Below are 14,674 nucleotides of genomic sequence, written 5' to 3'. Positions count from 1 at the left end.
TTGCCTCATCTTAATAAAATCTCAGCCATTATATGGTAGTCAGTTACTTGCCACTATCGGTACCTCAGTCCATAGTGGACTTTGTCAGACTTCCTTTCCGGTCACCATACAACTCTGGATAATCCTAAATCTAGATGATCTTATGGGTTTTATATTGCTGCTCTGCCAGCATGTCTTCATTCTAACATTCTCAGAAGAATCCCAGAATTAACTCTCGTCAGAGTCCATAAACAGGTCATGCCTCTGTCATTTTTGACTGTGGCCTTGACTTAGCAATGAATTTGGCACCACATCAAATGTGGAAAAAAAAAATAAATAAATAAGACCTTCACTGTAGTTCTTTTGTTTGGTCATTCAATGGTTAGAAAATTCACCCACAACAGGAGAAATTTACCTTAACTCCAGTCCCATCTGTACTTGCAAAACTGAGAAGCTTTCAGGAGAAAAGACCTAATCTCCATGCTGTAGGACATTTTGGAATGAAGAAGTTTTTCTTATTCCCTTTTTACATGATTAATCCTACTCTTTCATATTACAACTAAATATTGATTATCTGAAAAGGGAAGATTACTCAGTTTTACAGATCTGTAGATAAGGTTTTCACTGAAGAAAGGATATCCAACAGAAGATGTTAAGCATCAGTCACTACAAACCCCTTGTCACTTCCAATTGGTTAATTACAGTGTTTCTGATCTCAGTCAAGAGCCAATAGTAATAGCTATATGCATTTCTCCTATTGAGGTATTTGTATCAAATGTGCTTTTAACGTACAGACTGATAACCAATAAAAGATTTGATGAAGGTTCATTCAGGATGCACACTGACTCACCAGAGATAAGAGTTACTCTTATTAAAGCAGGAGTTGTTAATTGGCTAGTCAGGTACACAAGATAACATCTGATCTAACAAAGAGATGTCTCTTTGTTAGAAGAAAAAAAAAAATAATAATAAAAAAAAATAAAAAAGAAAAAAATAAAAAGAAAAGAAAAAAGAGTACTTATTTTAATTAAGAGGGATGTTGAGATTATCTCCCAAATAAATAAATAAATAAATAAATAAATAAATAAATTTATTTATTTGAGGAAAACCAGATTAGATCTGTTGAAACTCACAGGGAGAACTTACAAAAGAGGATTGGTTATAAAAAACAAATGTCTTATACAAGGAAAAGGACATACTCTGAGTCCAAATGTGTACAGAAAATTGGACTCTTTATAAACTGAATGTTTAGGAAATGTTGCAGAATATTATCTGAATAAAGGGGTAGACATACTGCTAACATCTCGGTGTGAAAACAGAGCAAGCTGTCAGTTTTATTTTATTTCTTTGTGTCTCTTATAAATGTTTTTAACTGTGTCCTGATTTGCTTTGGTTGGTCTGATTTGGTTTTGTTTGATCTTGTCTTGAATTAAGTTGTTTTTGTTTGTTTGTTTCTTTTTTTTTTGTCTGTTTGTTTTTCAAAGTGTAAGTGAAAGTGTTTCGTTTTTGTTTTTGTTTTCCTTTTTGCTTTCCTTTCCTTTTCTTTCCTTTCCCTTTCCTTTTTCTTTTTCTTTTTCTAAAATTTGACACTGAGATAACTTTTCTCCAGTTGCCATAGCTTTGCAGAACATCCTTTGGAAAATCCAACAGGCATTGGGCAGTGGAAGAGCAGCAAGTGGTATTACAAGAGCTGCTGAAGAAGAAGGTGATAACCCAGGTCTTAGTCATGCAGTTAAAATATAAAGGAATATGTATGTAACCTGAGGATTTTCAGAAAACTTGTAACACTTTTGTTTTAATGCTCAATTAATATGGAGTGGAGCAGGAACTGGAATGTAGATCCCAATTCCTGTCTTCCTGAAGTATTGCTACAAAGTCAGTGCTTTGATTCACCTTTGAACCCAATGCATAGTTTTGTTCACTGAGCACCTGCCTCAATAAGAAATGGTCATGGTATTCCCACATGACAATACTGTAGTCTGGTGGCTAAGCCATCTGCTGCAAAACATATTCAATGCTCCTCTGGGAGAGAAGGAAATTGAAAGCACTGAGTTGCTACATAACATGGGGACTCTTTGTTGGGCATCTTTGAGATGTAACTGTCTTCAGATTTTGCAAGGTAATGCCTAGCTCCAAAAGTAAGCTCTCTTCTGCATCACCAAGCATCATTTCAGTGTCTCACCACGTAGTGTGTTTGCTTCTACCATTCTCATTTTGTGGTTTAACTTTCTTCCTACATCATGTTTGGCATCTCTGGTGCCTAATTCAAAGCATTGTCAGAGGAGGCCAGACGATGATAGGATAGGATAGGATAGGATAGGATAGGATAGGATAGGATAGGATAGGATAGGATAGGATAGGATAGGATAGGATAGGATAGGATTTATCCACAACAATACTAAATATAGCGGGAGAATCGCCTCTTTTCAGCAGCTGTCTATGTCATTTTTAAACACAGCCCACAATGCGGTTTGCCCTTTGACCACCAGGGCGCGCTGCTGGCTCATGCTGAGCCTGCTGTTAACCAGCACCCCCAAGTCTGAGATGCTCTACACCACTCATCTCTCAGTTTGTACTCCATCTCAAGTACAGAACCCAACATTTTCCTTGTTGAATTTCATGCCATTGCTAATCACACAGTGCCCCAATCTATCCATATACCTCTATAAGGCTTATTGTCCCTCAATAGAGTCAACAGCAACTCCCAACTTAGTATCATCAGCAAACTTGCTGAGGATGCATTCAACTTCTACATCCAGATCATTGATGTTGAAATCCTGTTCAAAATGCTGAACAGGACTGGCCTTAGAATTAAGCCTTGGGGAACACCACTGGAGACCATCTGCCAGCAGATGTAGCTCCATTTACTATAATCTTTTGAGCTATACCATTGAGTTAGTTCATCACCCAGCACAGTGTAAACCTGTTAGTCTCACAACTGGACAATTTATCCAGAAGGATGCCATGAGGGATGATATAAAAGGCCTTACTGAAATCCAGACAGATTACATTTGCCATCTTCCCTTCATCCACCGACCTGGTGACCTTATCATAGAAGGAGATCAAATTACTATAAGGCAGGACTTTCCCTTGATGGACCTACGTTGACTATGCCTGATAATAGCTTTGTTATTTAAGTGCCTTTCAGTATCCCCCAGGACAGCCTTCTCCATAACTTTTCCAGGGATTGAGATTAGACTAATAGGCCTGTAATTTCCTGAGTCTTCTCTCATGCCTTTCTTTAGGTCGATATTATTGTCTAGCATCCTGTCATCAAGAACCTCTCCAAACCTATGGCAAATTGTTGAGAAGGGTCCAGCTATACATCAGCTAATACCTTCAGCAGTCAGGTGAATCCCGTCTGGCCCCACCGATTTAAGAAAGTTGAGCTGATACAACTGTTCCATTGCAATTCTGGTGATCACAGATGGAAAGTCACTGCTTTCAGTGCAGAACAGACAAGTTCTGCTTTAAGTTTTATTGGGTCATTCAATCTAGAATAGCACAGAATGTTGTAACAGTCACAGTGATGGAAGCCCAGCCTCTGCTCTTCACCTCTTCCATTCCCTATCATGTTTGTTCCCCTCCCTGCTGATCATAGTTGGCCTTGAAACTTGAAATAATGATACTACTATGCTCTATGGCTAATCTTGTCATTTGGAAGAAAAATTAAAGATAGCTACTACCCTGATCCAGGATCTGACATTCATAATTTCCAGGATAAACTTCTGAGGCCCTAATCTTTTCAAGCCCCTGGCAATGTACAATTCACAATGTTCCTTTTTGCTAGGAGTGCCTATGAATAATAGTGCAGAGTGAAAGATCTCACAGGTTCATCACTGGAAAAATACTACATAGCAATGTTTCATTGGATCACCATAAATCTACACAAATATTTATATAGTCTGAACACATGAAAGATCGTACTGATTTTGTGAGGAGTGAAAGCTAATAAAATATTTGTTGAACTAAGCCTTTTTTCTACTAAACATCTGATAATTTTATCCTATAAAATTGACCTAGTTGAAGAACAATTTTATTCTTATCCAAAGTGCTTCTAAACTCAATACTGCAAACTTTGAGAAAATATACTTTAATATACCGCCTCTATATGTATTTTTGCCCCAAGAAAAAAAAAAAAATCTGTCATACAAAAATTTAAGCAGAGTCCTGCCTCTAAATATACCCCCAGTTAAGCAGTAAATGCTTTCAAAATGTAACATGATTCTAGTTGAATTGGTCTTTCAGTATTATAAGGTATATTTCCTTGTCACAGTGAATGAACTTCACAGAAGTGTATTTAAATGAAAGACAAAATTAGAACAAAGACTGACACTAAATAAATGAAACGTCATCAGGAAGGAAGGGAGGCAGCAATTCACTGTAGAATTTGCAGCAGAGTTGACCAATTTGCTCTAATTATTATGGCTTTTATGAAATTAAGACATATCTCTCTGTCACTTCCTAAGGGAAATAGGAATATTTCTATGGGAAATAGAATATCCTGGAAGGAAATTGTGGCCTCTTGTTTGATCCATTCACCCTGTAGGTCCATTGGGAAAGAAGACATAGTTCTCATAAATCCTTAGCAGATGTACACATCCTTTGGCAACATATGCACGACAGGAATGCCCACTACTTACTCCTGTGCTTTGTTTGAGAATATCTACAAGCTCAGAGATAAAGCTATGGAAAGGAATTCACTTCCTTCAGTTTTTGGATGTATTACTACATCCAAATATTTTTGTAGTAATACACCCAAAAACTTTTTGGATTTTTTCTGTAGTCTTGAGAAAAGGGGGAGAATGTTCTTGCTCGAGTGTCCATTATTAGGTTCCTTTAATAAACAAACAAACAAACAAATAAATAAATTGTTCTTGTAAGTTTGCTTTATAGGAGTAATATCCAATGGGAGGCAGGAAACTCCTGGTACTTATTTCATACCATTTTCATCATATTATTCCTTTAGAGTTTATTTTTCTTTTATATTTTGACACCTTGCATTATGCTGATGTCAGACAGACTTGATCACAGTACAGTTTATGCATGTTGTTCTCTAGATTATGCCCTAAACTGCATGGACAGGAAGGTTATAGAGTATTAAAGTATTGCCCCAAGCATTAATACTCTGTTCTATAGCTTTTCTTTGGGTGAATTATTTGGGTAGTGGTCAAACTGACAATCAAGGGAATTTTTGGTTTTCTCTCTGATCTTGCTATGTGTTGGAGTTTATAGAAAGTTAATGTGACAATCTGTGCTTATAACTAGAATGGCTATGTTGTAAAACTTATTTTTTAGGGTTTAATATCTTATCTGTTTTAAATCACATTGGACTAAAACTTGATTTCCAGCCTAGATGCACACTTGTTTTACAAAACAAACAAGGAAACAACAAAAAAAAAACTTACATTGATAAGTATATCATTGTGGAAAACTAAACAATTCAGTGCCTTATTTGGAAAGGTGGCCTTATTCTTTAGGAAATTGAACTCCCCACAGTATTTTAGTTGGAGATCCAGTTGCAAGATAACCATCACACATCTTTCTCTTCTGATACCTCACAAAATTCAGAGATCCTTTTGGGGACATTTGTATTATATTAAACATGTACTCATAGGACAGTTATTTTTTATCCATTTTATTTCATCTCCACAATTTCATGCATTATTTTTCCTAAATTGTATGAGGGGGAGGAAAACCCTGAGACATATTGTTAATCATATTAACAATTTCAGGATAAACAATACTTTGGTAAAGTACGGTTTCTATGTGTTACATTATCATGCAAAGTGTTTGCATTCATCTGTTTTCTTGGTGGTTGTGTGTTTGGGTTTGTTTGTTTGTTTGTTTTTACATTAGGAAAAACTGTGGAAATAAAACAGATGTTGCTATGTACTACTGGTAGGAATAAGATTGATCACAGCAGAAATTATGCATACTAAGGATTAGGTCAAGCCTGAGACATATGGACATGCACAACTGAAAGGAGACTCCTGCAGTTCAGCCTTCCCTATGGCTTCCCTGAGGTTTTAAATCCAGGTGTAAAGAAGTAAGCAGGTGTTGAAAGGACTTTATCTTCACTAATATGCCAGCTAGCACATCTGAACAGGCACCATGGTGTACATAATCTGCTACTCATAAGGGCCATAAGTTTATTTTCTATCTTTTGCTGGGCTAAAAAAATATTGTCTGCATTTTCCCTGTCTTCATTATTTGTGATTATTTGTCACTGAAAATAAAATTGGAATACCAAAGTCTGTTCCTAATGGAAAAACAGCACCTGGCTGAACAGAAAACAATGTACAATAATGTGCTTGCTCCAAAAGTGAGGAGAATTTAGATGACCTTATGAGAATTAATGTTATAATTTCCTAGCTTCTGTGTATTCTGCTTTCTACTGTGTTAAAGTAATGTAATATGCAATATGTAATCTCCTGTTGCACATTAAACACATATATCAGTCATCAAATATATTACTAAAGTAAGCTAACATGCTGCATGTATAGCCAAGATGTTAACTATTTGTTTATGACACTCAAAAACCCAAGCCACTACTTGAATCACTAGTTGCCAGTATGGAAAAAATAGTTAACAGTATTATCCATAAATAATTTCCTTTTTCTTTCATGCCTCTTAAAGCATGTCCCTAAAAATAAATAAATAAATAAAATGAAATAAAAAATAAATTGGATACATTGGATAAAATCCTTCAAAGTAAACTAATAAGGTAGACAGTGTACATTATGTGGTTAAGTTGTTCACTAAGTGAGTGGTTTTGACAGCAATGTCATAGCTGATTTTTATTCATCGTTATGTTAAAGTAGATAGAACAATACAATTAGTAAGATGTATATTATTAAATTTAACAACATATGTGAATAATAACTGATAAGTCATGCCATAAGACCAAGAAAAATGCTGCAAAATAGGGGAAACATAACTGTTAGCATAATAAGTGCAGCTTGATCATCAGTCTGTGTCAGGTTGGTAGTTGTGTCTGTGAATTATTTGTGTCTTTTATTCTACAAAACTGCTCCTATCCTATAAACTGTATTTCCATTTCAATATCTCAGACAGTCATGTCATTGTTTTCAGTAGGAGGAAACACTTATATATCATGCAATAATGCATAATACAGTATTAAACAGTAAAAATCACGTTATTTCTGCTATATCACATACAATTAAAATACTTTTCTGTACATCATTTGCCCATTATTTTTATTGCACAAATAAAATTTTATTTATTAAATTTATTTCCAATTCTTGATTAGAAATAAAAAGTTTACATTAAACTCAAAAAGGGTTTTGAAAAGACACTCTAGCATTTCTCTAACTGTCAAGACTACCCTGAGAAGGACATAATCAGAAGCAGGTTTTTGGGGGGGCTTATGCCATATTAGCCAAAGATCCATGGGGCTGAATTACATCCTACTCTGACTTTTTTTTTCCTGTTTACCTGCTTTCCCCACTTTTTCCCATGCCTAAACTGCAGAATGACACAGGATCCGCAATGGTGAATCTATGCTTCTTGGGAATTCCTCTGCTTATATCATGGGAATTCTGCCAGGTTGATTAAATCATCTGTAGCTCAGTGGAACAGTACAAAATTGCCAATAATGGGCATGAACCTACATCTATATTTGCTACATATTTTCAATTTGATAATTTTCCTTGCTATAAATAGAACTTGTGTTAATAGTACCTGTCACTCCTTTATAGCTTCTGCATAAGAAGAAAGATCCACAGGAGTAATAGGTGTCCTTTTGCATATTCATATAACCCTAAACATTAGACACATATTCAAAGAAAATCACACCAAAAAGGAATGAAACTTCTGAATATGTGACAGATTCTGACAAGCCCAGGAGGGTTGTCTTACTAGAGGGACAGATTATCACAGGTGAAGGACTTGATCAACAAGCATAGCATTGAGATCTACTGATTATCAGATATCTGTTTTAAATCCATATTTCCATTCCTTATTTACTTTATACCTAAAATCAAATACTGATTTTATGCTAGCAAGTCAAAATGTCCAGCATTTCTGAGTAAGTAATCATACATTTACTGTTCTGCAGGCGTGAGCATCATGCAACAAATTTCAGTTACACTTTTCCACTGGATTCTGCTCATTATTCTGTCTTCTTCCTGGAGTTAGTGTAAAAATCTGCACAGCTTCTGTCAGCCATCATTTCAACAGGCTACAAATATATTTATTAATGATTTTTTTTTTTCAACTGCATCGGTTAGAAAGAAGAGCTAGACCTTATTTAATCACTGAATTTTCATCTGTTACATATTGAAACATAATGCTGCTGGGCAAGAAATAGAAGTGTGTCATTGAAAACATATGAACAATGAAATGCAAAAAGTGTAAATATTATCCTGACTCTGCTGCTGCCCTGTCAATGAATGTCTTACTGTTAAGTTCAATTAGAGTACTTCCTTCACTCCAGAGTGCTTTTGGAAATTCCACCAAATTTTTCAATAATATTCAAGTAGTTTTGCAAAATATGTAGTGTATTTGTAATATCTGGTGATATAGCGCTACAGTAAACTGCTCAAATAACGTGTGACTGGAATTTTACGTTTGCATGAGTGACTTGAGGAGAAGAATCTAGCCCTCTAAACCTGGTGGACTGCCCATGATTTATACTAATTTAAATATAATTATAATTGTAACAGATGTTTTGTTTTAAATTAAGCTGATCTCTGTGGTTGTCTAACTTTTATAATTAGAACTTGTATAAATCTCCACATTGGACACCATCTGCAAGGATTTAGTGTTAACTGGATGCACTGTACTTTTCAGCATAGGGTGAATTCAGTATATTAAATCTTATTCTCAGAATGAATAATATCTTCCTTTTGTTTTAAAAATATGTCAATTTCTCTTAAGCTATCATTATTTAATATTTAATCAGCACAGATAAATGTATTTCATTTGGCCTTAACTGTGTGTCACAATAAGATAAGAAGCAGGAAAGTTAATAAAGTAAATTGGTTAGGTTGTCCAGAAGATAATGCCTCAGAATATAGAATGTGTAACTACATTTTTCAAAGTAGATGTTATTTAGCATGTGGCTCTCTGAAAGACACAATTTGTGAAGGAAAGCTAGCAGACAGTTTTAGTAGCTTGAAGAATTGGTGATTTTCTCTCAATTGTTTCCCTCAGTTGCCTTTTGTTTTGCTTATTACAGGGCACTGTTCTAGAGACAATAGCGCGTAAGGGTTACATCTGTTGTGCGTTCAAAAGCTAGTGGCGCACAATGCCGAGGTGGGCTAGGGCTAACTGCATTCCGAGTGGATTTGGGATAACAAATTTTCTTTGCATGAGGGCCCTGACACGTACAGCCACTCACAAGGGTGGATTGTTGAGGCAGAAGAGGTGAAACAAGGGTGATCCCAGTGACTGGAAATTATTATTCCTCCACCTTCGTTTCTGTGTTTTCAAGTCATTTAGTGACCTGAGGTGATATTGACAGGAATTGACAGCGCACACGGTGCTGCTGCCAGCAGAGTCCTGCAGTTGCTCCCTGGACATGAAAGGAGGGGAAACAAGAACCCAATTGGTGTTCTTTAAACGTAACATATGTAAAGATAATAGGTTTGAATTAGTTGAAATCAACCCCTTTTTTCCTGTAGAAATGATCCCACCCCATCCCCCCGTAATCCATGAAAAAAGGATAACTGATTTTTTGTCTCTCCCTCCCTCTTTCCTTGCCCGCACAAAGAAAACGTGGGTTGATACCATTTTTATTGTTATGCTGGGGTGGGTTTCAGACCTCGCATTAGCATATTGAATGTCTAATTGAATTCGGGGGCTGTGTTAATCATCTTGTTTTGTTTAGGGGCGGTTGGTGAAAAGTGCCAGCTAATGATCTCTTTGGCTTGGGGTTAGCGTGGTGCTGCCACCCCAAGAAAAAGAAATCGGGAAGGGGGAGGGAGCTAGGGGAAGGCGAGTTGACTGAGTGATGTCTGGAGGGCGAACTCGTGTGTTTCTTTGGTGATGTTGTGTGCTGCTGTACTGAAATCCACCCCTCTGCTGGAGCTCAGGCAAGAGTTGGAGGCATCTGATGCTGCCGTTTCCAGGGTGAAATTTCCAAGGCTGATCACTAAAAACAACAACCTAAAAAAAAAAAAAATCCACGGCAAAAATAGCCATCAGAACAGAAGATCCAGCATCTCCCTGTCCAACTGGCATAACCCAGACAGGCGTTTGAGAACCATCTGCCTTTAAAACTATCCACACACACACAATGAAGAAAAAAATAAAAAAATAAAAAAAATTAAAAAAAAAAGAAAGAAAGAAAACAAACAAAGAAAATAAAAGACACTACAAGTAGCGATCACCACATTTTTTTTTTTTTTTTTTGCAAAAGGGGCCAGAAACTGAGCTGGTATGGAGAGAAAAAAGAGAGAGAGAGAGAGAGAGAGAAAAAGCCTCCCCCTCTTCCCCCGATGAGTTTTTCGCAGTGCTCTGGTGAGGCTCGGAGGTGGCTGGCAGCGCAGGGGGCGGCTGCTGCCGCGGCTGGCGGGGCTCCGCGCAGCGCAGCGCGCCGGGCTTTCAGCACCACGGCGCCGGACAGCTCCGCGCCGCTCCGCGCTCCGTGCTCTGCGCTCCGCGCCCCGCTGCGCGGCGGGGCCGCCGCCGGTGCCGGCGCTGCCCCACTCGAAGTGCCTCTCCGCTGTCCGGGAACTACACGCTACACTCTACACTCTCCTCGCGATTTCAGCTGCATTGTCTCCTCCCGGAATTAGCCGTCAGGCGTAATTATCCCGATTTTTTTTTTCTTTTTTTTTTTTTTTTTCCCCTCTCTCTCTCTCTCTCCTTTGCAGGAACGACTCTTTGGGAACCTGGTCCACCCAGGGATGTAAAACTGTGCTTACCGATGCATCCCATACGAAATGCTTATGTGATCGTCTCTCTACCTTCGCCATTTTGGCTCAGCAACCTAGAGAAATAGTAAGTAACAAAGGGGGGTGGAAAAAAAAAAATCCAGTTTAAATGCAAAAGGCAATAGCGCGGGGGGGGTGAGGGGAGGGTGGTCGAGATTTCCTCTCAGGTATATTTGAGACGTTGAATTGAGGAATTGTTTAATATTCCAGGTAGGCTAACGTTGTTAGTTTCTGGTGGCTACAGTGTCTCAGAGAAGCGAATTCCAGATTCCGTGATATAACTAAATCCTAGTGAAATTTACATGTTCTCGAACTCTGGATTTCTCAGAGAAAGACTTCTAATTGTAATGCAAATGTGTTGAAAACTTTTGTATTGAACAATTATCAACTTAACAAGCTTTTTAAAGGTTGCAAGCCTTTTCAGAGATTGTACAGGGCTTTATTATTTCTCTTGGTAGGATAACCCTAGATACTGTAGTTAAACAGATTGCAGATCTGCATTGGACATTTTCAGCACAGATTTTCTATGTAGCTGTTGATACAATGTAACAAAAATAAATAAGTTTTCATGTAGAAGAGGGAACATAAAGTATATGAGCAGACACAGCAATATTGAATATAAAAATAGCTCAAAAGCAAATATTTGTGAAGTTATCATGCTATGGTATAATTTAATGTTCCTGGCTTTAGAAGCATATGATCAGACTCTTTTTTGGAACAAAGTGGCTGGAATAAAATGTTACTTTCTGCCTCAGATGTGGCCTAAAAGTACATCAGTCTTATCTCCTATTTGGGTGACAAAAGATATCTCGATAAAATGTAATTTACAATACCTCCCTGAGCATTTTTGTAAACCAGACACTGGACCATTTTAAACTTTTAGGTCTATCTTTTTTTTTTTTTTCTTTTTCCCATTTTTATTAGCAAGGACCATGTCTATTGCTGAACATGAACACCTACACATGGAGGGAAAACCTTACCTGATATCTGATGATAATAGCTTATTTTGTGGCAGGAAAAGATAGTTTGTTTTCAAGGTCATTTATTTATTTTCATATTTTATTAATACACAGAGTAGAAATGAGTTAATTTTAAATTTCCATTTTCTTTATGTAAGGCTTATGTTATTGTTGCCATAGATATCTTGCCATTCCTTCTAGATGGTCAGAGGCCCAAGCAAATTAAGTGTGTGAGTATAGTAGATCGAAGTCAAAGTTATTAAAAGTCAGAAAGTTTGATAATTCTGCAATAAGCATGAACCAAATTCTGGGAAAAATTACAGGATGATCTCTAATATGTTAGGGTAAAACCAAGCTGTTTCTTTAATACACAATTCCAAATGTTGCTGTTTCTCAAATTTTAAAATTGATTTTAATGGGTACTTCAAACTTGCATTTATGTTATAATCTTCTATTACATTGCAATATTACTATTTTTGTATTTTATTTTATTTTTGTTTTTTAGATATTATGCGGGTATTCTAAGGTATTTTAAAGCTCAAAGGCCTCTGAGGATTGTATCAATAATTAAACAAATCTCAGACTTACGTATGGATCATTTTTGGAATTAAGTTGATTTCTGCTTCATAAGTAATATTATGAAGCAGAATATGAATATTATGAAGCTATCTCTGACAGAGTTGCTGGATTTTGCTTTTAGAGCTTTCTTGTGTTGAACTGTTGTTTTAATTGCTGGAGTATGGTTTTCTTTCATGGTTATCTGTTGTAACCTGCAGATCATGGAATCATCTGGTACACCCTCAGTAACCTTAATAGTAGGCAGTGGTCTTTCATGCTTGGCCTTGATCACCCTAGCAGTTGTCTATGCAGCGTTATGGAGGTATGTAATGGATTGACAAAGTTGAATGTGAATGCATAGTTATATTTAGTTGAATTAAAATTTAAAGAGACTATTAGATGAAACGTTTCTTATTTTAAAAATGATAATTATACTAATTATAAAATGTAGTGCATGTTTTGATTTCTGTATCTCTTGATGTGATCGATTAGTTTTCCACTCTTGGCCTACTGGCAATGGTATAGCCCACTTTACTTTACCCTCTTCAGTGTGAATGATATTGCTTTTTCAGTGAGGTATTTATAGTGCCAGTAAGCATTTTACATGTTTTTTCTACAAGACATGTTTCCTGTGAGAAAGTGAAGCAGTCTCAAATAGTGTGGTGGTACAGTCCAGTAATGTACTTTCTGTCCGTCCTGAGTTTAATACATGACAAAATTAGATTGACTTAAAAGTGCAATAGATAATCATGGAGAAAATGAATTTGTGATGTGATTAATTTTGAGATGAGAAATAACTTCATATATTAGTGTGGAAGATATAGAAAAGTGAGAGGAAGTGTGATATAAAGTAATAAATATATCCCCCCCCCCCCCAAAAAAAAAAAAAAAAAAAAAAAAAAGAGAGAGAAAGAGAGAGAGAGAACATGAGTTTTCACTTAACTTTGATTCATAATACAAGAAAAGTAGGTTCTCAACTAAAGAAGAAGAAAAACAGGGAGAAAATAGTAAATTTCAAAGTAATGTAAAATCAGGTAATAGGATTTTGCTTTTAGAAGCAGTTTGGTAATTTTACACCCTTTTCTCTTTCTCTAATTCAGGCACAGAGATTCACAGAACTAGACACATATATAGTAAATATAGAATATCTAGTTACAAAAGTTATAATATTTTTTTTTTTAAGTATAAGAATTATCAGTTATTATCTGTCAAAGCTAAGAATGAGAGTATTTCAGGATATTCCTATCTGAGATATTATAGTGTTATTTTTGCACTCCCTGATATATTTAGCACTTGGAAGGAAATACTGTCATGCTCAGTGGAACTTGTCTACTCCACTATGTTAACTTCAGAGTTGAGAAAAAATGTATGTGGTATATTATGGAGGACCTAACAAGGGTTCTGCATCCATCCAGCTGAAGAGAATATAACTCAGAAAAATCTCCATGTTCTATCAGGGAGATATTTTGAAAGTATTATGATTACTGAGTGGTCTGTCATTTGCATCATTAAAATTTGCATTGAACAAGTTTCTTGAGAGCACATAGTAGCCAACTGTAAGGAGAAGATAGACCATGGAATTTATATGTATATTTGATTCACTGCTTATTTTTACAAAATTGGAGGTGGGGAGAAACGTTATATTTTGACCCCATACCTATATCTGTATCTTCTCTTGCCTTCCCTTCCCTTCACTTCAACTTCCCCTCCATAGTAATAAGGGCCAACACTATTGCATTGGCAGAAAAAATAAAATCGTTCTAGTTTAAGTCAGTGTTCTGAGTTCCTCCTGTTTACTCAACCACTAAGATCCTTTATAGGCCATAGATACTCAGTGTTGGGATCTGTCCCACGTGAATCAATAGTTAACAAATTATAAAGTTGCAGCATACTGTCCATCTATACAAAGGCATTAGACTTCCTGTATTTGTTTGCAAACACAGACTTAGCCTTAACAGCACTGCTATATTTCTAGAAAAACATGTGAATTGTGGTATGAGGGTTGTTCTGTTTTCTTATCTAAAAAATGTAATGGTAATTTAAATGATAGCTGAGTAAAAAGGACTATGATTTATTACAGGTCCAAAGTTGAGCATCTCTTATGGGTACATCACCCCTTGCTATGACCTCAGAGTGTCAGTTATGGGTGTACAGCTCAGGAGGAGAAAGCAATATTAACTAAGCTCAGTTGATAATTATATAGTATAATATATATATAGTCATAATATAGTCATAAAATATGTTAATATATGGCATAGTCTTCAGAGAACTGATCAC

General features: G+C 36.3%; 1 protein-coding gene across 6 annotated transcripts in view; it reads left to right on the top strand.

Moving 5' to 3' along the window:
• Positions 1-14,674, top strand: part of ADGRB3 (adhesion G protein-coupled receptor B3) — a 473,065-nt gene that overhangs the window by 365,096 nt on the left and 93,295 nt on the right. For all 6 annotated transcript variants that reach the window (XM_072036309.1, XM_027455045.3, XM_027455047.3 and 3 more), the window contains 2 exons: positions 10,821-10,947; positions 12,616-12,719. In XM_072036309.1, coding sequence (XP_071892410.1) covers positions 10,821-10,947; positions 12,616-12,719 — 231 coding nt within the window. The remainder of the gene's footprint in view (positions 1-10,820; positions 10,948-12,615; positions 12,720-14,674) is intronic.

Source organism: Anas platyrhynchos, chromosome 3 (genome assembly GCF_047663525.1).
Source record: "Anas platyrhynchos isolate ZD024472 breed Pekin duck chromosome 3, IASCAAS_PekinDuck_T2T, whole genome shotgun sequence".
NCBI lineage: Eukaryota > Metazoa > Chordata > Aves > Anseriformes > Anatidae > Anas > Anas platyrhynchos.
Note: the sequence above shows the minus strand (reverse complement) of the source record. Positions and strands in the feature narration are given on the sequence as shown.